General features: G+C 47.3%; 2 protein-coding genes across 2 annotated transcripts in view; one reads left to right on the top strand and one right to left on the bottom strand.

The window, feature by feature from the left end:
* The window catches only part of LOC117000141 (ribonucleoprotein PTB-binding 2-like), a 31,347-nt gene extending 25,911 nt beyond the window's left edge, over window positions 1-5,436 (top strand). The window contains exon 13 of the mRNA XM_033067544.2: window positions 4,049-5,436. Within this exon, the coding sequence (XP_032923435.2) occupies window positions 4,049-4,159 (111 nt within the window). The 3' untranslated portion in view covers window positions 4,160-5,436. The remainder of the gene's footprint in view (window positions 1-4,048) is intronic.
* Window positions 5,437-5,576: 140 nt separating this feature from the next.
* LOC117000055 (tyrosine-protein kinase JAK1-like) overlaps window positions 5,577-21,890 on the bottom strand; it is a 52,455-nt gene continuing 36,141 nt past the window's right edge. The window contains exons 10-25 of the mRNA XM_033067402.2: window positions 20,610-20,733; window positions 19,259-19,445; window positions 17,712-17,818; window positions 16,153-16,299; window positions 15,358-15,445; window positions 13,993-14,120; window positions 13,245-13,380; window positions 12,749-12,900; window positions 11,822-11,972; window positions 11,492-11,586; window positions 10,513-10,705; window positions 10,182-10,306; window positions 9,654-9,826; window positions 8,765-8,882; window positions 8,398-8,508; window positions 5,577-6,753 (exon numbers count right to left, since the gene is read on the bottom strand). Coding sequence (XP_032923293.1) covers window positions 6,652-6,753; window positions 8,398-8,508; window positions 8,765-8,882; window positions 9,654-9,826; window positions 10,182-10,306; window positions 10,513-10,705; window positions 11,492-11,586; window positions 11,822-11,972; window positions 12,749-12,900; window positions 13,245-13,380; window positions 13,993-14,120; window positions 15,358-15,445; window positions 16,153-16,299; window positions 17,712-17,818; window positions 19,259-19,445; window positions 20,610-20,733 — 2,137 coding nt within the window. The 3' untranslated portion in view covers window positions 5,577-6,651. The remainder of the gene's footprint in view (window positions 6,754-8,397; window positions 8,509-8,764; window positions 8,883-9,653; window positions 9,827-10,181; window positions 10,307-10,512; window positions 10,706-11,491; window positions 11,587-11,821; window positions 11,973-12,748; window positions 12,901-13,244; window positions 13,381-13,992; window positions 14,121-15,357; window positions 15,446-16,152; window positions 16,300-17,711; window positions 17,819-19,258; window positions 19,446-20,609; window positions 20,734-21,890) is intronic.

The following is a 21,890-nucleotide window of genomic DNA, read 5'->3' as shown; positions in this document are numbered from 1 at the left end:
GGGAATGTGAGAAGAGCTTGGGCCAGCTCCAGAGCCTTGCAGAGCCCTCCAGGCTCTGGGGATCTGCTCCTTTCAGAGCAAGGCTGTGTTTTTGGGAGTTTCTTGGAGAGATAAAAGTGTGCAAAACGGCCTGGAAGGAGGCAAATAAAGTAGGAAGAGAGGAGGAGGAGGTTCACACTGGATTTAAATGGGTGCTTGCCTGACTTGCAGATGGTTTGCAGTGGGATAGAATCTCTGAAGTGCAGAGAGCAGCTCAAAATTTCCTGGAAAGCAAAAAACATGGGGTAAAACTAAAAAATTTTATTTACCTAATTTTCAAAATACACCTTTTTTTTTTTGGTGTGTGTGTTTCTAAAGCAGTTCTTGGTTTACCTGATCTTGGGCAGCACCCAGGTTACCAACAGCTCTTTCAGTGGATCCTGGGGGATAAAATGGTTTTTATTTGGAATTCCAGCAGGTGTCAGCTGCAGCCTTCTTCAGCCACACTCACTGAGCAAAACTTCCTGTGCTGCTGCTCCAGTGGACACTGAGTTTTCATCAATAAATAGAAACATTTCCAAATGCTTTGGAAGCAGTGAGGGTCAGCTGATGGAGTCTGGTTAGGATTGAGAACTGCTGAGGAATTTTCCCTGTAGGTAAATCCCACTGCTCCTGGTTTATGGGTGGGAGAGCTGAGGGGCCTGGCCCTGACATCACAGCATTAAATCCTGGGGGTTCTGCAGTTAGACTGGGCATGAGATTCCTGTTTTTTGGAGATTTTGGAGGCTGTACATTCCTTTTAACTCCAGCAATTGCTGACTCCTGGATAGAACTGGCTGTGACATCATCTGGGGTAAAACAAACCTGGGACATGAAAAAATGGAGTTTTCAGATTCCCAACAGCTCTGACATGGCTGGAAATGATGGAATGGCCACAGAAGGAGAGAGGGTGGGGTTTGAGGCAAGCAGCACCTCTCAGTTTGTGTCCAGGGAGGTTCTGGGGATGCAGAGCCGCTCTGGGATGTTGATTGCAGTGCCAGGAGCCTTAAAAGGCAGGAGGAGCCACAGGCAGGGCCTTGGCACAGGCACAGCAGCACAGTTTGCCTCCAAACTGCTGCAACTGCAGCTAAAGCTCAGTGAGGCTCTGCCAGTTCAGTCTGTGCCTGTGGCTGTGAGTGCAGCACCTCAGCTCCTTCAAATCCTGCTTTTTTGGGGATTTTTGGGGCTTCTTTTGGGATTTTTTAGGGATTTTTGGGGCTTTTTTAGGGATTTTTGAGGCTTTTTGGGGGCTTTTTTGAGGCTTTTTTGGGGTTTTTTTAAATCCTGCTGGTTCAGAGGCTCAGGAGGAGCAGGGTTGGGGTTTGTGGGAAGCATCAGAGAGGCAGGACCTGGTGCAGGGACACAGGACATGGGTGACAGCTGCAGGAGAGAGGGCAGGGAGAGAACTTAAAGTCTTCCCTTGTTGGTTTTTTGGGATATATATATTTTTTTATTTTATATTTACACATATATATATACAACCAATGGGACAGAATTGTTGGAGCAGTTGTTTGAAGCTTTATTATAATTATTAATTTTATTTTACAGACTTAAGCACAGGAGATGGAAACACTTTTAGCTGCTAATAACAGCAAAGTTTTTTTTTCTTACAAAGTCTTTTAACAACTTTTTAGTCAATAGTATAATGCTAAAAGCTGACAAGCATTTGTTCAGGCCAATTACTAAATCTTGCTTTGAACCATCTAATAGCTTAAAACAATGGTTAAAGCTTCATTATTAAGTTTACATATTTTTACTATTTTAACATTTAGCTTAAAACAATGGTTAAAACTTCATTATTTTATTATTTTAACATATTTTCTTGAGGCTATCTTTACATAGCTTGCAGCCTTATTGCTTCTTGTATTTTAAGTATTTTTGCTTTTTTCTATTTTGAGATTTGCTTTCACAGAGCTTTTTGAAAGTCTTGTACCTTTTCTGTTTCCCACATTTCCTCAAAGAATTTTGTGTTTGTGATGGAGGAGCCCCCCAGGATGAAATTGGTGTGAGCAGGAGCAGTTTGAGTTGGGAATGTGAACAGCACAGGGTGTTGGAGAGCTGCTGGGAAAGGTTTTTCCAAAGGGGAGGTGAAGCCAGGGAGCCCTGGGGGGATTTCAGTGCCTGTGAAGGATGTTTGAGCAGCTGTGCCCTACAGAAACCCCACCCTGGGCCCTCAGGGCTGCTGTGTCAGAGCTGGAATTGCCATTAAAGATCCATTGCTGCTCCATCCATGAGATCCTGCACAGACCCCAGAATTCATCTCCCACCCCCTGGCCTGGCTTGGGAGCTGGGCCAGGACTGAAACTCTGCAGAGAGTGAAAGGTGCTCGTGCTAAAGGCTGGAGATTCTGGACCAAAGCCATCATCCCTCTGGATTTTATCCAGGTGCTGTGGGAGGGGCCCAGGCACCACAAATGTGCTTTTACCAGTGGGGATTTTTAGGGAGAGGGCACAAACCCAGCTCAAAGCTGCAGGAGTGGAGGAATCTTTGGCATCACTTCACTGGGGATTCCCAGCCTGGAGCACTGTTCACTGGCAGTGGTGGTATTTGTTTTTATCTTCTTTTTTCCTCTTCAGTCAGAGAGGGGATTAATGCACAAGGGATGGAATTTCGTGTTCAGACTCAGATGTTTATTAATTCTTGTCTGTGTTACAGTGAGTGCTACAGCACTTCTGGCTAACAAGCTAAAAATGGTGAAGTGGTGATGGATCTCACAAGGTCTTTTTTCCAACAAGCTAACACATAAACTCTGACCACTGCCACTTAACCTATGAGAATTCTGATTTCTTAACACGTTAAAATTCTTATAAACTATATATACATCTGCTTGTTCTATCTGAAAAGTATCAGCAATATTCTCACTGGAACTCTGTTTTATCTAAGCATGGTCTCCCAACAAACTGCTGGAGCCTGCACTGAAAACATTAATATGTTTATTAACCTTCACTAGTACTTGTTCTTCTACTCTGCTATCTGCACCTTTCACTTACTGAAAGCACTGCAGCTCACACTAAAATGTACTGACTTACTGACTTTCTTATCCTAAAACTTATATCTAAACTTAAACTTATTCTTCCACTTAAACTCACATTGTATATAAACTCACATTGTGGGGGCTTGACATGTTTCAATCCATCCAAAGGAATTTCTGGAGCTTCTAGTGAAAACATTGATGTTATTAACCTTCACTAGAACTTGTTCTACTCTGGTATCTGGACCTTTTACTTACTGAAGGCACTGCAGCTCACACTAAAACTGACTGACTTACCTTAAACTCAAACTTACATCTAAACTTAAACGTATTTTTCCACTTAAACGCCCATTCTGTGTGGGGGTGGCTTGCCATGTTTCAATCCATCCAAAGGAAATTCTGGAGCCTGGCATCACTTTCACTTACTAAAAACATTGCAGCTCACACTAAAACTTACTGACTTATCCTAGAACTCAAACTTACACCTAAACTTAATCTTCCACTTAAACTCCCATTGTATGTGTGGGTGGCTTGACGTGTTTCAATCCATCCAAAGCAACTTCTGGAGCCTCTAGTGAAAACATTAATATGTTTATTAACCTTCACTAGAACTTCTTCTGCTCTGCTGTCTGCACCTTTTACTTGCTGAAAGCACTGCAGCTCACACTAAAATGTACTGACTTATCCTAAAATTCAAACTTACGCTAAACTTTTATTCTTCCACAAACTCCCATTCTGTGTGTGGGTGGCTGGCCATGTTTCAGTCCATCCAAAGGAACTTCTGGAGCTTCTAGTGAAAACATTAATGTTTTTATTAACCTTCAGTAGAACTTGTTCTACTCTGGCATCTGGATCTTTTACTTACTGAAACCACTGCAGCTCACACTAAAATGTACTGACTTATCCTAAAACTCAAACTTACTCTAAACTTAAATTTATTCTTCCACTTAAACTCCCATTCTATGTGGGTGGCTTGATGTTTCAGTCCATGCAAAGGCTGTGCTTGAGTTCCCTGCTCTGTGCTGGAGCACTGAGGCAGGCTGTGTCTCCCTGTGCCAGGCCCCCAAGCGCAGCTCCTCGTACCTGGTGTCGTCCCCCGAGCCCGGCCCTGCGGAGCTGCCGGCGCCGCGCTACTCGGAGTCGTCGCTGAAGAAGAAGCGCGTGTACTGAGCCAGCCCAGCGCTGCTGGATCCCCTGTGGCCCAGGGAAGGCAGCTGGGAACCCCTCTGTATTTATTGCTGCCTTAACTTCAGCCAAGGAGTTCTTTCTGCACGGGGTGAGTGTCCCAAGAGGAGCCAGCTCTGTCCCGGCACATCAAGGACACGGGTGTGACAGGAGAGGAGGGGACAGCGTTGGCTTTGGCACCTGAGGGACAGAGCACAAGGACTTGGGGAGCTGGGGCAGCTCCAGCTGAAAGCAATAAAAGCCCAGAGGAAAGAAAGCTGATCCTTTCTCCAGTCCTCAGCCTGAGGAAGTTAAAAGAGGAAGTCCTGACAGTAATTATTTTGTATTTTTTTAACTCCGAATGTGGGAGGCGTTTTTGTCCCAACTTTTCCTTTTTCCAGGATTAAGAGCTCTGCATTTACAGCCTTTCAATTTTTAATATTTCTCCTTAATCCTGGAATGGAGTGATACCAAATGGATTCCCAGAGCCTGGGTGATGTTCTCAATAAATGCCTGTTCAAAGGGAGATGCTGTCCTGTGCTGCCTCAGAATATTCCCTGGGATTGGAGAGCTGACCCTTGCACAGTGGAATCACTTTGTTTTCAGGCTGAGAATCCACAGCTTTTCCATGGAGGAAGTCATTCCCAGTGTGAGGCAGCATCATCCTTCCACAGGTGTGGGACAGCTCCTCTGGGCTACCCCACATTGTTTCCCACTTTTGAGTGTATTTTCTTTTTTTTTTTTTAAAGACTTTTTGTATTTTTAGCTTAGTAGCAGCTCTGGCTCGAGTTGTTCTCTTCTGCCATCAGCCCTTGGAGCTGGAGATCAGCAATCCTTCCTTTTGCCATCAGTGGCAGGTGAAGGAGGAGCCAGCCCTCATTGCAAGGCTTTGGAATTCCAATTCCTTGGAATCCTGCTGCAAATCCACTTGGATTGAGTTCACTGAGGCCAGGAGCCACCTCCTTCTCCCTTTTCTTTGCTAGAAAACACTGAAGCCATTTTTCAATACTGATTTTTTTTTAAATTAAAAGTCTTAAACTTTGCCTTTCAAGCTTTGGGATGTGACCAGGATCTGCATTTTCAAAGCTTAAAAAAAATCCCAGTCCAAATCCCTCTTCCCTCAGCTGCTGGAACTGCTCCACACCAGGAGCTTTTCTGGGATTCTGCCTGTATGTATTGATAAATTCACTTGTAATATTTTGTTTCAACTGTTTGTATATGCAACTTTCTCAACTTGTTACACTTTTCAATGAAAATAAACTGTTGATACTTATTTCAAGTGAATTTTTGTGGGAGGAAAGCAGCCCTGGACTCCTGTAATCAGATAAGGTAGGAAAAGGTTTTGAAAGAACATAATTCCTATGGAAATTATATTTTCAAAACTCTCCTCTGTTTAATTTATGATTAAAAAGGGAGGCACATGGAGAAAAAAAAATTCTTTATTAGACTTGTTTGTATAAAGAGTAACAAAGTGCTTACAGATTAAATTCAGCTTCCTACGTGACATACAGAAACAATAACACTGTAAAAATAAATCTGACCTCCTTGGAGCTCATAATTACCATTTTATATATATTTATATATATATATATAGACCTCTTTCTATTATTGCCAAAACTTGAGGATCTCTTCAGAGCATTTTCCAACTCCAGGTGTGGTAGGAGAAGTGTTGGCAGCAGAAGGTTCCAGTTAAACCACTCATGGGCTGAGTCAAAATGTTCTTTAAAAATTTTGTTAGAGGGGTTCCCCAGGACACGCCTGGGTGCTCAGGCCTTTTTTTCTTTTTGGAAAATCCCCTCCAGACTCTGGGCAGGTTCTTTCCCATCTCCATGAATCCCTTCCTGCACATTCACCCCCTCCAGGGGTGCAGCCAGTCTGGGAGCTCCAGGGGCAAAAATGTGGGAGTGGAGTTAGGAAAAGCAAATTATTTATCCCAAAATTGAAGTTGTGCCCACCCCTCCATGCTGCTGGGGGTGCAAGTTTTGAACACTTTTTAAAAAATACCTGTAAGAGCTCAGGACTGGGGGCCTGGTGACTTAAAAAGAGCTGCAAATTTTCCCTTCCCTATATTTTATAGGTTGTTTTGTTTCTTACTAGGATTTAAGTGCATGAGAAGGATATTTTGTCAGCTGACTTCAAAATTATTAATTGAGTCCTCTTACATCCACTGGCTGTGGCTGTTTGAGCTGGGGATTTTCATTTTCCCAGCTCACATCATCCATCAGGGCAATTCCAATTGTGGCACAACCAGAATCAGAGCAGGATAAAACTGCCCTGCAAGAACAGCAGCAAAGGGAGCTGGAGCTCATTTTGCCCAAACTTTTTCAATTCTTTTAATCCAACTCTTCAATCTGTTGGCAAAAGAATCCTTTATAACCACATCAGCCCAGCCAGAGTAAAATTACAGAAGTAAAAACAAAAACACAAAAAAGGAATAGCCTTGGGCCTAGATTGTTTGCTGGGCATTTAAAGTCCTGACAGGAGTAAAAAAAAATTAATTACATTTTACTCATAATTGTTTCAAATCCTTGGATCAGGTTGTGGAAGGTGGTGCGTTCGTCGTGTTTGTAGATCCAGCACTTCCTCATCAGCTGATCCACCTGGCAACAGAAACAGGGATTTTTTAAGGAATGAAACATTCCTTTGGGTTTTCCCAATGGAGCAGAGTGTCCCTGAATGAACAGAAACACCTCAGGTGTTGGGCAGGGGGTTTGCTCAGTTCAGGTTTAAACCAGCACAGCACTTCCAGCTGGGGAGCTGCACCCCAGGAATTGCCAAAATCTGAACGAGTCCAAAGGAATGTTCATGGATCCAGGTACTGCAGTGAGTCAGTCCTTGACCCCTCTGAAGGGACACCACAGACTGGGAATGTTAATGTCAAAAAATATCTCAAAACAATCCTTGAAAACCTTGAAAATGCGTATTCCCAGTGTTCCTGAAGGTTTTGCTACCCCGTCAGGCCGGTGGAACCAGGGGAGTGTCACCCCTCTGGGGCTGAATTGGTGTCCAGGAAGGGATGGAAAGATAGACTTTCCTTCCTTCCTTTATTCCTTCTTTTTTCCTTCCATCATCCATCCATCCATCCATCCATCATCCATCCATCCATCATCCATCCATCCATCCATCATCCATCCATCCATCATCCATCCATCATCCATCCATCCATCCATCATCCATCCATCCATCCATCATCCATCCATCCATCATCCATCCATCATCCATCCATCCATCCACCATCCATCCATCATCCATCCATCATCCATCCATCCATCCATCCATCATCCATCCATCATCCATCCATCATCCATCCATCATCCATCCATCCCTCATCCATCCATCATCCATCCATCCATCCATCATCCATCCATCCATCCATCCTCCATCCATCCATCATCCATCCATCATCCATCCATCCATCCACCATCCATCCATCATCCATCATCCATCCATCCATCATCCATCCATCCACCATCCATCCATCATCCATCCATCATCCATCATCCATCCATCCATCATCCATCATCCATCATCCATCCACCATCCATCCATCATCCATCCATCCCTCATCCATCCATCATCCATCCATCATCCATCCATCCATCCATCATCCATCCATCCATCATCCATCCATCCATCCACCATCCATCCATCATCCATCATCCATCCATCCATCATCCATCCATCCATCATCCATCATCCATCCATCATCCATCCATCCATCCATCATCCATCCATCCATCCATCATCCATCCATCCATCATCCATCCATCCATCCACCATCCATCCATCATCCATCCATCATCCATCCATCCATCCATCCCTCATCCATCCATCATCCATCCATCATCCATCCATCCATCCATCATCCATCCATCCATCCATCATCCATCCATCCATCATCCATCCATCCATCCATCCATCCACCATCCATCCATCATCCATCCATCATCCATCATCCATCCATCACTCATCCATCCATCATCCATCCATCATCCATCCATCATCCATCCATCCATCCATCATCCATCCATCATCCATCCATCCATCATCCATCCATCCATCCATCATCCATCCATCATCCATCCATCCATCATCCATCCATCCATCATCCATCCATCCATCCATCATCCATCCATCATCCATCCATCCATCATCCATCCATCATCCATCCATCCATCATCCATCCATCATCCATCCATCCATCCATCCATCCATCCATCCATCCCCCTCCCTCCCTCCCTCACCTCCTCAGGACAGGTGGGAGGCCGTGGCAGCCGTTTGTCGTCCTGCAGGACCCTCACGAGCCGCGCCACCGTCATCTGTCCCTGCGTGGGGCCGATCATCTTCAGGAATTCCTGTGGGGACAGCAGGATCAGTTGGGAATCCCTCAGGAATCCCTCACCCCACTGCAAGGACAAGCACCAGGGGTTTCCCAGATAAACCTGGAGCAAGGTGTGCCCCGTGGAAGGGGTGGAGCATTAAGGTCCCTCCCGCCCCAAATGAGCCCGCAATTCTCTGATTTCTCTCCTTGTTGCCAAAAACAAGAATAATTTTGTTTAAAGTGATGGGATTGAAGCAGCTCTGGCAGCCATTTGTGTCCCAGTCACTTACTGCCATGGGGCTGGACTCGGAGTCACAGTAGGTGAGGAGCTCGTAGAGCGTCACCCCGAAGGACCACACGTCCGAGGCGATGTAGAACTTGCTCTGCAGCAAACACTCCGGGGCGTACCTGGGGACACCAGGGGACAGCGTCACACCCAGGGACCCCACCCAGCCAGAGCAGCTCAGGAAACACAGCTGTGCTGGTGGAGCCCTTGCACATAAATGAAAAAGTAATAAATTATTCACAGAATCCCAGAATTTTGGATTGGAAGAGAGCTTTAAGATGATGGAGTCCAACCCAGCCCTAACACCTCCACTAGACCATGGCACCCAGTGCCACATCCAGGATTTTTTTACCACATCCACCTCCCTGGGCAGACCATTCCAGTACTTGATCACTATTTCTGTGGAAAACTTTTTCCTAATATCCAACCTAATTTTCCCTTGATGCAGATTGAGACTGTGTCCTCTCATTCTGTCAGTGCTGCCTGGAGAAGGAGACCAACTCCCCCTGACCACAACCACTTTTCAGAAAGTTGTAAAAGAGTGATGAGGTCACCCCTGAGTCTCCTTTTCTCCAGGCTGAATAACCCCAGCTCCCTCAGCTCCCAGGGTTGGTGTTCCAAGCCCCTCCCCAGCCTTTCTGCCCTTCTCTGGATGCATTCAAGCATCTCAAGGTCGCTCCTACACAAGGTTTGTGCCCCAGCAAGGCCCTGTGAAACCAAGGAGACCAAACCCAGAACTGCAGGCAGAAATAAACAGCACAAGAGGTGAGTCCAGCCCACCAGGTGCTGTTCTTTGCCCTCATGGTGTGTCTTCACTGAGGCACCCTAAAAGCAGGAGGATGCTGGGGTGCAGGAGCAGGTGCCTGCCCCCCAGCCTGGAGCCAGGGCCGTACCAGAAGACGGGGCTGTCGCGGTCGTCCTTGACTGTGTAATATTCCTTGTCTGTCTCGATGGCCTTGGTGAGCCCAAAGTCCCCAATCTTCACCCTGTTCTCGCTCTCCACCAGGACATTCCTCGCTGCCAGGTCACGGTGCACGTACTGACGGGAGCCCAGGTAGTCCATGCCCTAGGAGAGGAGCAAAGAAACCTTTTATTTATTTCCTTTTCTTTTATTCCTCCAATACTTTAATCCCTTTTTCTCCAGTTACTGCTTCACGTGGCCTGGTCATGCTCTGCACTCTCATTTCCATCCCTTTAACATTCCAAGTGCTGCCCTCCCTCCTGATCCTCCAAATCCTCCCACAGGAACAACTTCTCACAGCAAACTTTGGAACCTCCTCACTGTTCCCCTGCTGATTTTTGTGCCAGTAGCACCCCAAGGGTGGCAGAGATTGCTTCAGGATCCTGATCCTTGGGGAAAAAGGAGCACGGGTTTGTTGCTGATGTTTTCCATCCCCCTCACCCTGCAGGCTCAGGCTCACCTTGCAGATCTGAACTGCATATCTGAGCAGCTGCTTGAGATTGATCTTGTTCTTGTTCCGTGGGAGATACTCCTTCAGGCTCCCAGAGGGAAGGAACTCCATGATGAGTTTAATCCCACTTCCTCCTAAAAAACACAGCAGGTTTCATTTGCAGACTCTTCTCACATTGTGAACAGCAACAGATTTTGTACAGCAGCAGCACTTTAAACATCCCATGGCTCATTCCCATCATCCATCCCTGAGCCAACCCACAGCAAAACCTGCTCCAGGCAGGACATTTATAAATTCTAAATGAAAACACATCTACATTTTAATATTCTGCAAGATTTACCATCTTCTGTGCAAATGCCCTTGTATTTGACGATGTTGTCGTGGTAAAGATTCCTCAGGATTTCAATTTCCTTCTTGAGGTCAGCAATGTGATTCCCTCCACTCTCTGGCTTCAGGGATTTCACTGCCACCTGCTCCCCGGTGTTGTCACCTTCTGGGTCATATCTGCACAGTTCCACCTTGCCAAAGTGGCCCTGGGTGGGAGAGAAAGGAGAATCCTTGAGGACAACACTCAGTGACACCCAGGCACTGATTTGGGGGGTGATGTGACACAGCACAGGCTGTGGGGACAGCCAGGCACTGATTTGGGTGTTTGTGTCACAGCACAGGCTGTGGGGACAGCCAGGCACTGATCTGGGTGTTTGTGTCACACAGCACAGGCTGTGGGGACAGCCAGGCACTGATTTGGGTGTTTGTGTCACAGCACAGGCTGTGGGGACAGTCAAGCACTGATCTGGGTGTTTGTGTCACACAGCACAGGCTATGGGGACAGCCAGGCACTGATTTGGGTGTTTGTGTCACACAGCACAGGCTGTGGGGACAGCCAGGCACTGATTTGGGTGTTGATGTGACACAGCACAGGCTGTGGGGACAGCCAGGCACTGATCTGGGTGTTTGTGTCACACAGCACAGGCTGTGGGGACACCCAGACACTCATTTGGGTGTCTGTGACACAGCACAGGCTGTGGGGACAGCCAGGCACTGATCTGGGTGTTTGTGTCACACAGCACAGGCTGTGGGGACAGCCAGGCACTGATGTGACACAGCACAGGCTGTGGGGACACCCAGACACTCATTTGGGTGTTTGTGTCACACAGCACAGGCTGTGGGGACAGCCAGACACTGATCTGGGTGTTTGTGTCACACAGCACAGGCTGTGGGGACAGCCAGGCACTGATTTGGGTGTTTGTGTCACACAGCACAGGCTGTGGGGACAGCCAGCAGCTCTGGCTGTGTTCTGGGGGTGACACTGCTCTTACCTCACCCAAATCCCGGATTCTTTTCAGGAACCTCTTCTCGAAGAGCGTGGGATCCACCTCGGTGACGGGTTTCTTCTCTGAGACAATGTCAGGATCTAGGAGGGGACAGGTCCCAGCTGAGATTCCTGCATGGTCTGACCCTCCAGGCCATCCCTGCTCTGTTCCTTCCTCACATCCCCCCTGCTTTCTGACAGGGAATTCTCCATCCACTCTGCATCTGCTTCCACACCCACACCCAAATTTCTCCTGGTGAACTTCCCAGCCTGGAGCAGCTTCAGGTCCCACCCCAGGATTCTGAGATCCCTCCCTGCAGGTGTCCCCTGGCCTTACTCTGCTCCTCCAGTTTGTTGATGTCCCTCATGATGGCCCTGAAGAAGGGTCTCTGGTGGGGGTCGTAGTTCATGCACTGCTTCATCAGATCTGCCAGCTCCTTGCAGGACGGCGTGGCCAGCACAAAGTGCCCCTCATAGAACCTCTCCTTCTGTGGCAACAAACACAAATCCCAGCAATTTTAACTTCCATCACTCAGCTCTGAGCTGGGGCAGTGGCTGGACTTGAGGATCTCTGAGGTCTTTTCTAACCTGAGCAATTGTGTGATTCTACATCAGAGGATGTGACATTAAATCCTTAATTCAATGGGAGCCTTGCCAAGGAAATCTCCCTTTTCAGCTGGAACTTGGGTCTTTCCAGGAGAGAATCCCTCTTGTGCTGGATCTGGAGTAACCACTTAACACCCATGAAGTGTTTAAAAAGTGCTGAGTATTTCCACTGTCAGGAACCATTTCCTGCCAGGTTTTCCATTATTTATACACCAGGAAATGTTTGCCAAGGACACCCTGGGTGCTCCTCACAGCCCTGAGAGGTCCCAGCTCCAGGCCAGGAGGGACAGGGCTGGGATGGGCATTCCCAACCCTGCAGGGCAGGAAGGGCACAAGAGTGACTCCAATTCTTTAAACTGCAGTGAACAGCAGCAGTGTCCCCTGGGAGACCCTCTGGAATCAATCCAACAGAAACAGGAGATGTTTGGGACAATCTCACTCAGCTTCTAACTGGACACAGGGGTTAGAGAAGGCTGGGAGAACTGGGATTGTCCAGTGTGGAGGAGAAAAGGCTCCAGGGAGAGCTCAGAGCCCCTTGCAGAGCCTAAAGGACTCCAGGAGAGCTGGAGAGGGACTGGGGACAGGGATGGAGGGACAGGACAAGGGGGAAAACTGAAGGGCTCAAGAGGATGGATCCAAGTTTGTGTAACAATTTTACCTCTGCTAAGGTCTTGTCTTTCAGTGGAGTTTCTCCATTATAGCAGATTTCCCACAGGGTTGTACCAAAACTCCACTTGTCTGCAGCAATGCTGAGGTTTTTGGAATCCTCAACACACTCAGGTGCAATCCAGGGGATCCTCTCAACACGCTCTGGGATAGAACACATCAGGGAGTGAATATCACAGGAGGGAAAAAGCAGCTTGGAACTGAATTATTCTTGTTTGAAATGAACTGGAGCTGCAGAATTTGCCCAGTTTATTGACTCCCAAATTGCTGCCAGAAGGATGTGCCTGCAGCTTGCACAGGTTCGTGCCTGGAGCCATCCACAAACTGAGATTCCTTCTGTCTCATCTCACTGGACACCAGATTTTGTAAGAGAAATGAATGCTCTGAACAGCCACTGTGTGTTTTCAGATCCATGAAAGTTGATTGCCCCTGTTCCAGAGGCAGTTCTGGCTGCAGCAAATGACATTTCTGCCTTTCCCTGGACATACCTTGCCTGGACAGCACGGTGATGGGGATTCCTGGGTCACTCAGCTTTATGAAAGGCCCATACTCAGAATCAATGCCCTCTCTGGCCAGCAGGATGTTCTTGGTGCACACATTGCCATGCACCAAATCCTTGTCCTCCTACAGGGAAAAAGCAGGGAGAGAACAGTGAGAGGCTCTGAGAGTGCTCCAGGATCTCCACAACACAGGGCATCCCTAAAATACTCCAAACTGAAATCCAAAATTACACCTGGGAACAAACTGGAATTCTGTGAGTGCTCCAGGGCAGCTCTAAAATGCTCCAAATTGAAATCCAAAACTACATCTGGGAATAAACTGTAATTCTGTGAGTGCTCCAGGGTACCCAGGGTAGCTCTAAAATGCTCCAAACTGAAATCCAAAATTACACCTGGGAACAAACTGGAATTCTGTGAGTGCTCCAGGGCAGCTCTAAAATACTCCAAATTGAAATCCAAAATTACATCTGGGAATAAACTGTAATTCTTTGAGTGCTCCAGGGCATCCATACCACAGTGCAGTTCTAAAATGCTCCAAGCTGAAATCTGAAATTACACCTGGGAATAAACTGGAATTCTGTGAGTGCTCCAGGGTATCCAGAACGTCTCTAAAATATTTCAATATTCCAAACTGAAATCCAAAATTACACCTGGGAAGGAACTGGAGGAAAAGAAGGAAAGGAGGAGCAGGGAAATGGAGTGTTCCCCTTCAGCACTTTTCCAAGGTGTCTCTTACCAGGTAGCTCAGGGCACTTGCAAGTTGTTTGGCCACTTTGAATTTCCATGGGGTTGTGAGAACCTCACTTTTCTTATGCATGAACAGATCCAGAGGCCCACACTCAACAAACTCTTCAACCATGATATCTGCAAAGGCAGGGGCAGGAGTCAGTGCTGCAATCAGTGGTTTGGAGTCATTTCATTTGTGTTCCCACCTCCCAGATGGTTGGAAAATGTTTTTATTTCACCTTGCCCAAAGTTTCTTTCAGTGCTCAGAGCCCAGATTAAAAGGCTGAGGGGCTTCATGTGGCAAATGAACACTAAACCTGGAGCCAGGCATTCCAAAGGTGCAATTTTATTGCACATAACAGAAAAACAATAGAAAATAATAAGCATATTATTTTATAGAAATAACAGAAAAAAATAAGCACCAGGCTGCCGTGTTCCCCTGAGCTCTTGTACCAAAATCCCTTCAGCATGGCCCTGTTTAACACCCACATGGAACTCAAACTCCTTCCCTGAGTCTGCAAGAGCTAAGGCTGGGCATTAACCAATTTGTCTTTTCATTTTCTAAATCTTCCCTCTCCTTCTGGTGCCCACACCACAACATTAGGACTGTCTTGGGTTAAAAATATAAAAATCTATTGCATACATTTACATTTTAATGTGCATTTTTATATTTTATATGTCTAAACATAAAAATGTATACACATAAACATATACATATAAACGTGTACATGCTTTATATGTGTAAATACAAATACACATTTATTTTATACAAATGAATGTACATTTGTAGTCCCTGTCACATGTTCCTGTCCCAGCCCTGTTCCATGTCCCAGTCCCTGTTCCATGTCCTTCCCAGGTGCCACTCCCTGGACTCACTTTCCCTGTCCCATGTCCTTGTCCCAACCACAGTCCCATGTCCCTGTCCCATGTCCCAGCCCATGTCCCAGCCCAGGTGCCATTCCTTGGACTCACTTTCCCTGTCTCATGTCCCTGTCCCATGTCCTTGTCCCAGCCCATGTTCCTCTCAGGTGCCATTTCCTGGACTCACTTTCCCTGTCCCATGTCCCTGTCTCATATCCCAGCCCCTGTCCCATGTCCTTATCCCATGTCCCTGTCTCATGTCCCATATCCTAGCCCCTGTCCCATGTCCCTGTCCCATGTCCCAGTCCCTGTCCCATGTCCCAACCCATGTCCCTCCCAGGTGCCATTCCCTGGACTCACTTTCCCTGTCCCCTGTCCCATGTGTCTCCCCTGTCCCTGTCCCTCCCCTATCCCTGTCCCTATCCCTCCCATGTCCCTGTCCCTCCCCTGTCCCCTGTCCCTGTCCCTCCCCTGTCCCTGTCCCTGTCCCTCCCCTGTCCCACCCCGCACTCACTCTCCAGGTCCCTGACGCAGACGCCGTGCAGGAGCACGATGTGTTTGTGGGACACCTGTCTCATCATGCTGGCTGTCTCAAAGAATGCCTGGGGAAAGGGAGACAGAATCACATCCAGCTGCTGCTCCTGAGCACACCCACAGCACAAAACATCCATGGGACAGCAGCATAAAATCCATGGGACAGCAGCACAAAAACATCCATGGAACAGCAGCACAAAAACATCCATGGGACAGCAGAACAAAAACATCCATGGAACAGCAGCACAAAAAATCCATGGGACAGAAGCACAAAAATCTATGGAACAGCACAAAAACATCCATGGGACAGCAGCACAAAAATCTATGGAACAGCAGCACAAAAATCCATGGGACAGCAGCACAAAAATCTATGGAACAGCAGCACAAAAATCCATGGAACAACAGCACAAAAATCCATGGGACAGCAGCACAAAAATCCATGGGACAGCAGCACAAAAAATATCCATGGAATAACAGCACAAAATCCATGGGACAGCAGCACAAAAATCCATGGAACAGCAGCACAAAAACCATGAATGGAACAGCAGCACAAAAATCCATGGAACAGCAGCACAAAAACATCCATGGAACAGCAGCACAAAACATCCATGGGACAGCAGCACAAAAATCCATGGAACAGCAGCACAAACCAGTCCTGGGCTGATCACACCCAGGGGCAGCAGGGGAGGGATGTGCCCCAGGACATTCAGCATTTCCCCATCCCAGCCCTGTTTTGAAGCTCTCCAAGCACAGCACACAGGAGGGAAACACTTGCCAAGGAAATGTCTCTGTGGCTGGGGTCCAGCACTTTGAGCAGCACTCGGATCTCTCTCTCATTCTGGTACCCTTCATTCTCATCATCCTTGAGGCTCAGCATCCCTGAGTAAATCTGGGTTCTGGTTCCTCTTCCCAGGTGTTCTCCCTGAGTCACAAGTAAGATTTACACAAATATTTATTGGAATCTGCATTTTTCCTGTCTCTGGCTGATTTGTAACAGATTTAAATTACTGAGAACAGGGAGCTGCTTTTGCTTCAGTGAGCTCTGAGCATCCTCCCCACAGGAATTCTTTGGATATTTCACCTCCACATCATCCAGCAGGTTCCCTGGGATTGAACATTCCCAGACTAAACAAATGAATAAACAACAGCTGGGGTTCCTATTCACAAACTGCTACTGAGGTGATCTTTCATGTGTTTCCAAAAGTGAGAGGAAGTAATATTTCACTGGAAGCTTTGTTTGGGGAAGCAGTTTCCTCCCAAATAACATCCTGCCTTGGGAGATTTTTGCAGGATGCTGAGTGCAAACACAACAACACAAAGCCAATCTCTGCTGCAGTGTTGCAAATAAAAAACCCCCCAATTCCTTTTTATTTCCCAGAAGAAGCCAAGAGCTCTTTTAGCAACATGAAATCTGATTTAAGTGTATTCAGTCCCCTGTGTGTTTGTTGAGGTTTATTCAGGTGAGCTGAATAACAACTACAAACATGGAGCAATTTGAAAATTTGGGGAGGTTTAAACACAGAATTCTGACTGCTCAGAGCTTTTAAATACTTCACCTTTTTTTTACTGTACAATATTAAACCTCTGTTTCTCAGAGCTTTAATTTTCTACAGTATTCTATGTCAGGCTTTAAAAAATACACCCACAAAAAACCAGCTCTGTAAGACTCTCAAGAAAGAGCTGGCAGTGGCAGGGCTGGGCTGTCCCCTCCTGTCCCCTGAAGGGTTCAGGACAATCCTGGTGTCCCCTACAGGGCTCAGGGACACTCCTGGTGTCTCCTGGAGGGCTCAGGGACACTCCTGGTGTCCCCTGCAGTTGGGCTGGTGTCCCCTGTAGGGCTCAGGACACTCCTGGTGTCCCCAGGGACACTCTGCTGCCAGGGCAGGGTTCAGGGACAATCCTGGTGTCCCCTGCAGGACTTAGGGACACTCCTGGTGTCCCCTGCAGGGCTCAAGGACACTCCTGGTGTCCCCTGCAGGGCTCAGACACACTCCTGGTGTCCCCTGCAGTTGGGCTGGTGTCCCCTGCAGGGTTCAGGGACACTCCTGGTGTCCCCTGCAGGACTTAGGGACACTCCTGGTGTCCCCTGGAGGGCTCAGGGACACTCCTGGTGTCCCCTGCAGGGCTAAGGGACACTCTGCTGCCAGGGCAGGGCTCAGGACACTCCTGGTGTCCCCTGCAGGGCTCAGGGACAATCCTGGTGTCCCCTGCAGAGTTCAGGACACTCCTGGTGCCAGGGCAGGGCTCAGGACACTCCTGGTGTCCCCTGCAGGGCTCAGGAACACTCTGGTGTCCCCAGGGACACTCCTGCTGCCAGGGCAGCTCAGCACCCACCTGCACAATCTCCTCCTTGCGGATCCTGTGGAAGCTCAGCTGCCCCATGGGATACACTGGCTGCCACTCCTGGGCCTTCTTGGTTGCCACCAGCAAGTTGGAGATTTCTGCAAGGCAGGGGGAGAAAAAATCCTGAAAGGTTTTTAAAGAAACTGCAATCCCCCCTCCCAGCATCAACATGGATGGAAATGGATTCAATCCCCCAAAAAAGGGAGGAAAAAAAGAAACTTGGACCTGACTTCTGCTCCTCATTCAACAGAGAAATCACTAAAGCACAGTTTCATGTTTGTGTTTTAAATACAGAGTTTTATCAGCCAGATCAGGGGGATGTTGAGCAACTGAACAGAGTTTTCTGCACAAAGACTGAAAGAGAAAATATCTGTGCTGGCCATGGAATAGAATGGAATCAAATATCCCACATCCCCTCCTGCCTGCAGGGCCAGCTCCTCTCCAGTGTGTGCATGGGGGATTCTCATCTCCTCTTCACCTCCTGCCAAATCCCCTCTGCTCTGGGAATCACCAACAGAGCTCCCAGGGCTCTGGAATTCAGCTGGGAATGGGGAATGGGCAGAAGGAACAGACTCCAAAATCCAGTGCTTCCTCCCCACTGCTGCAGGACACACCAGAAGTTCTGCTCATGGATTCTGCTTTGCAGGCATTATTTCTGGGGGAGGATGGACTGGGGTGTGTGTGGCCATCTGGGATTCCTCCTGCTGAGAGCAGAACCTGCTAAATCCTCATCTGGGATTGGAATCACCAGGAATAACCACACCCTGCCAAGCTGCTTCAGTCCTGCACCTCCTGAACTTTGTGATATTCAGAAAGGAAAAATCCCACCAGGGAAGAGACAGGAGAGGGAACAAGCACTGAATCCTGCTGCAACTAAAGCCAGGGAGAAGCTGAAGTGGGCAATCAACTCCCTGAGCCTTTTTATTTTATTTTACCAGCCATCAAAATGAAACCAAAATGTCAAATGTGCAACATCCCCCTGCTCCAGGCCAGGAGCCACGATCTTTGTGCAGAGTGAGAAGTTCAGGGGCTCTCCCAAAGCCTCAGAGCAGCAGGTGATTGATGTGGCTCAGTTCTTCCCCTGCTTCTGACAGGAAACCATTATCAGCTCAGCACAATCAGCCCTCTGTGCTTCCTCTCTCACACAAAATTCAGCTGCAAGGCACTCAGAGTTCATAGCAAGCAGCTCCACAGAGTGCTGCCATCACCCAACAACTGCCCCATTGTCCCCCACAGATGATTTGCTGCCACCAGGCCCTGCAGGACATCAGCTGGGACCCAAACCCTTCCCTGCTGCCTCGTGCAGGGGAGTTATTCAACACCAGCTCACAAAGAGCAAACACAGCAGGTTCCAAACCTCTCCTTCCCCCTCCTCAAACCTGCCCACAGCACTTGCTTTGCTTCTGAAAAAACTCCTCCCCACAGAAGGAAAAAACTTTAAACCTCTTTTTTTTTTTAAAAGAGCTTCACACCAGGATACAGCACTGTGCCTGGAGTTTGCTCTCTTGCAACAACAAAACCCTGCAGGGTCAGGTTACCTCTGGGTCTGGGCTGGCAGCACCTCTTGAGGGTGAAGCTGATGTTGTCTGTGCGCAGGATTTGTCCCTTCAGGTGATCCATGAGGTCCTTCAGGGATGCAAAGGATTTGTTGGAGCCATGGAGGAAGTATCCTCCTTTCTTCACCTCGATCTGGAAGTTCTTGTAGGGGCCTGAGTTATTCATCACCTGGTGGTGGAGGGAGAAGAGAGCCAAGGGGATCACTGCAGGGAAGGAATTGTTTGGGAAGGCATCAAAGGTTCCCAAAACCTTGGCACCACACGTGGGACCAGCTCATCCCCTGCTCCTAAGCCAGGGTTCTCTAATCAAACTGCAACAAAGCAGGAAAAACCTAAAATTCCTGGGATTTTCACTGCCAGGAAGGCTCAAAGAGAAGAGCAGCAACATAAAGATGTTGCACCCAACAAGACCAAATTATGGCTTTGTTGTTTTATTTTTGTTTGTTTGTTTTTCAGACTCTGAGAATATGCAATTTTGCCTCTTCTGGAAGAATTTTCTCTTCCTTTGGTCAAGAATTGCAGAATCTGGAGCAGGGTTTCAAAATCTCAATTTAAAAATAGCAAAACTCCCTTTCCCACCCTGTCTGACAAGATTTCAGGCTGGTGCTGAGATCTTCCAGTTTCACTCAGAGGTGCTGGGGAGGGGCTGAACTTCTGAACTTCCCCATCTCAACAGCTCTCAGGGTCTCTGCAGCTTTAGGTCACCTCTCCCTTCCCTCTTTTCCCAGACAAAATTCCTTTCTTGTTTCACTGTTAAAAGAGAAAGCTGATCATCTTTTTTTTGTTTGTTTTTTAAAATATCTACAGGAGATAATCCCAGTATCAAATATCCCTTCCTGACTCACCACTGATTCCATGACCATTTTTGCCTAAGAGAAGGATTTATGTCATCATCATCACTAATATTATTAATTCTTTATTATTTATTATTATTCTTGTGTGAACACTTCAAATATTCTCCCAAACCACCAAGTCAGCTGCAAGCTTCCAGCTGAGGCTGGTGTGGGAATAAAATCCATCAAGGGAATTAAATCCATGTCCAAAAAGGCTCCAGGGAAACTGAACCATGCTCAAGGCAAGGAAAAGTGACAAATTCTCTGTGTCATGAATTTAAAATGTTTCATTTTTATCACATTCCTGCACAGTTTGATTGGGAGCTGTTCTGGATCTAATTAATCCCATTTGGAGAGACAGCACAAAGGGTTGGGGAGGGAAAAAAAAAAAAGCCAATTTCTCTCAGAGAGATGAGGGTGAGTGAGTTCCCAAAGGACAAAAGCACATCCCCAGGGGTTGCAGGGAGCAGATTCCTGCTGGGAATTCCTGCTGTTTGTACCTCTGAGCCTTCCAGACACGTCACAGTCATGAGGATGTGGTTGAAGTTGGTGCAGCTCCACCTCAGCACGTACATCCCCACCTCGTTCCCCTCCTGCCTCAGCTTGTTGATGGCATATTCCGTGCTGCAAGGGAAGGGACAGTGAGCAAAGCCACCAAGGGAGCAGCCAAAAATTCATTTTGGGGTTTGTACAAAGAGCAAACATCTATTGGGGGTGTAACAGCAGTTTAGAGATATTGATGTTGTTATTGAAATAGGATTTAAGGGTGCATTGCTCACACTGGGAATTCTGCACCCAACACTGTGCAGGTGAACTGGGATTCTGCAGTTTGCAGCTTAAACATGAAGGGAAAAACCACAAAGAGAATTCCTCCAGGTGTTTAAAAACCCAAAGCTTTGTTCATCCACCCCAGGACTCCTGGGCTGAGTGCAGAGACAATTCCATCTCTACCTAAAATATTCCCAGGTGTCCATGGACAAAACTCCTGGAGCACTCCTTTAGTGCACAACTGAGTTATAGATGAGCAAAGAGAAACACTGATTTTTTTTCCTTTAACAAAATTAAGATTTTTCCAACCCTTTGACAACCACCACCATCCAAACCCCTCATTTCCTCAGTGGCCTCACTATGAAAGGAATTACAGTAATTTCACAATTATAAGCCTCACATTACAATCCAGAGTGTGATAAAAGGTTTCTGTTCTATCACCATCTGTTGAGGGTGGGGCAGTGATCCTGATCTCTGTGGGAGATATTCTGCTAATGGGCATCCATTGAAACCAGCTGGGGCAGTGTTCTTTATCTCATGGGATATCTCCTGTTCATGGCCATGGTTTATAAACCAGGCAGGGCATTGTTCTTTATCTCATGGGATATCTCCTGTTCATGGCCACGTTTATAAACCAGGCAGGGCAGTGTTCTTTATCTCATGGGATATCTCCTGTTCATGGCCATGGTTTATAAACCAGGCAGGGCAGTGTTCTTTATCTCATGGGATATCTCCTGTTCATGGCCATGGTTTATAAACCAGCTGGGGCAGTGTTCTTTATCTTTTCACAACCCATCCTTCCTCCAGCCAGTCATTTTCTGCTCATGGCCATTGAGTCCCACTGTGGCACTGATAAAATTACTGCATCCCATTGGGAGCTGCTCCAGCCAGGGGGAAGAGCCCAACATTTCTTACCAAGATAAAAACAGAGGGTTTGGGACACTAAGGGAGCCCCTTTCTCCACTGGACTCCAGAGGAAAACCGGATTTCTCCACATCCCCACTGGAGCTTTA

This window comes from Catharus ustulatus, chromosome 9 (genome assembly GCF_009819885.2).
Source record: "Catharus ustulatus isolate bCatUst1 chromosome 9, bCatUst1.pri.v2, whole genome shotgun sequence".
Classification (NCBI taxonomy): Eukaryota; Metazoa; Chordata; class Aves; order Passeriformes; family Turdidae; genus Catharus; species Catharus ustulatus.
Note: the sequence above shows the minus strand (reverse complement) of the source record. Positions and strands in the feature narration are given on the sequence as shown.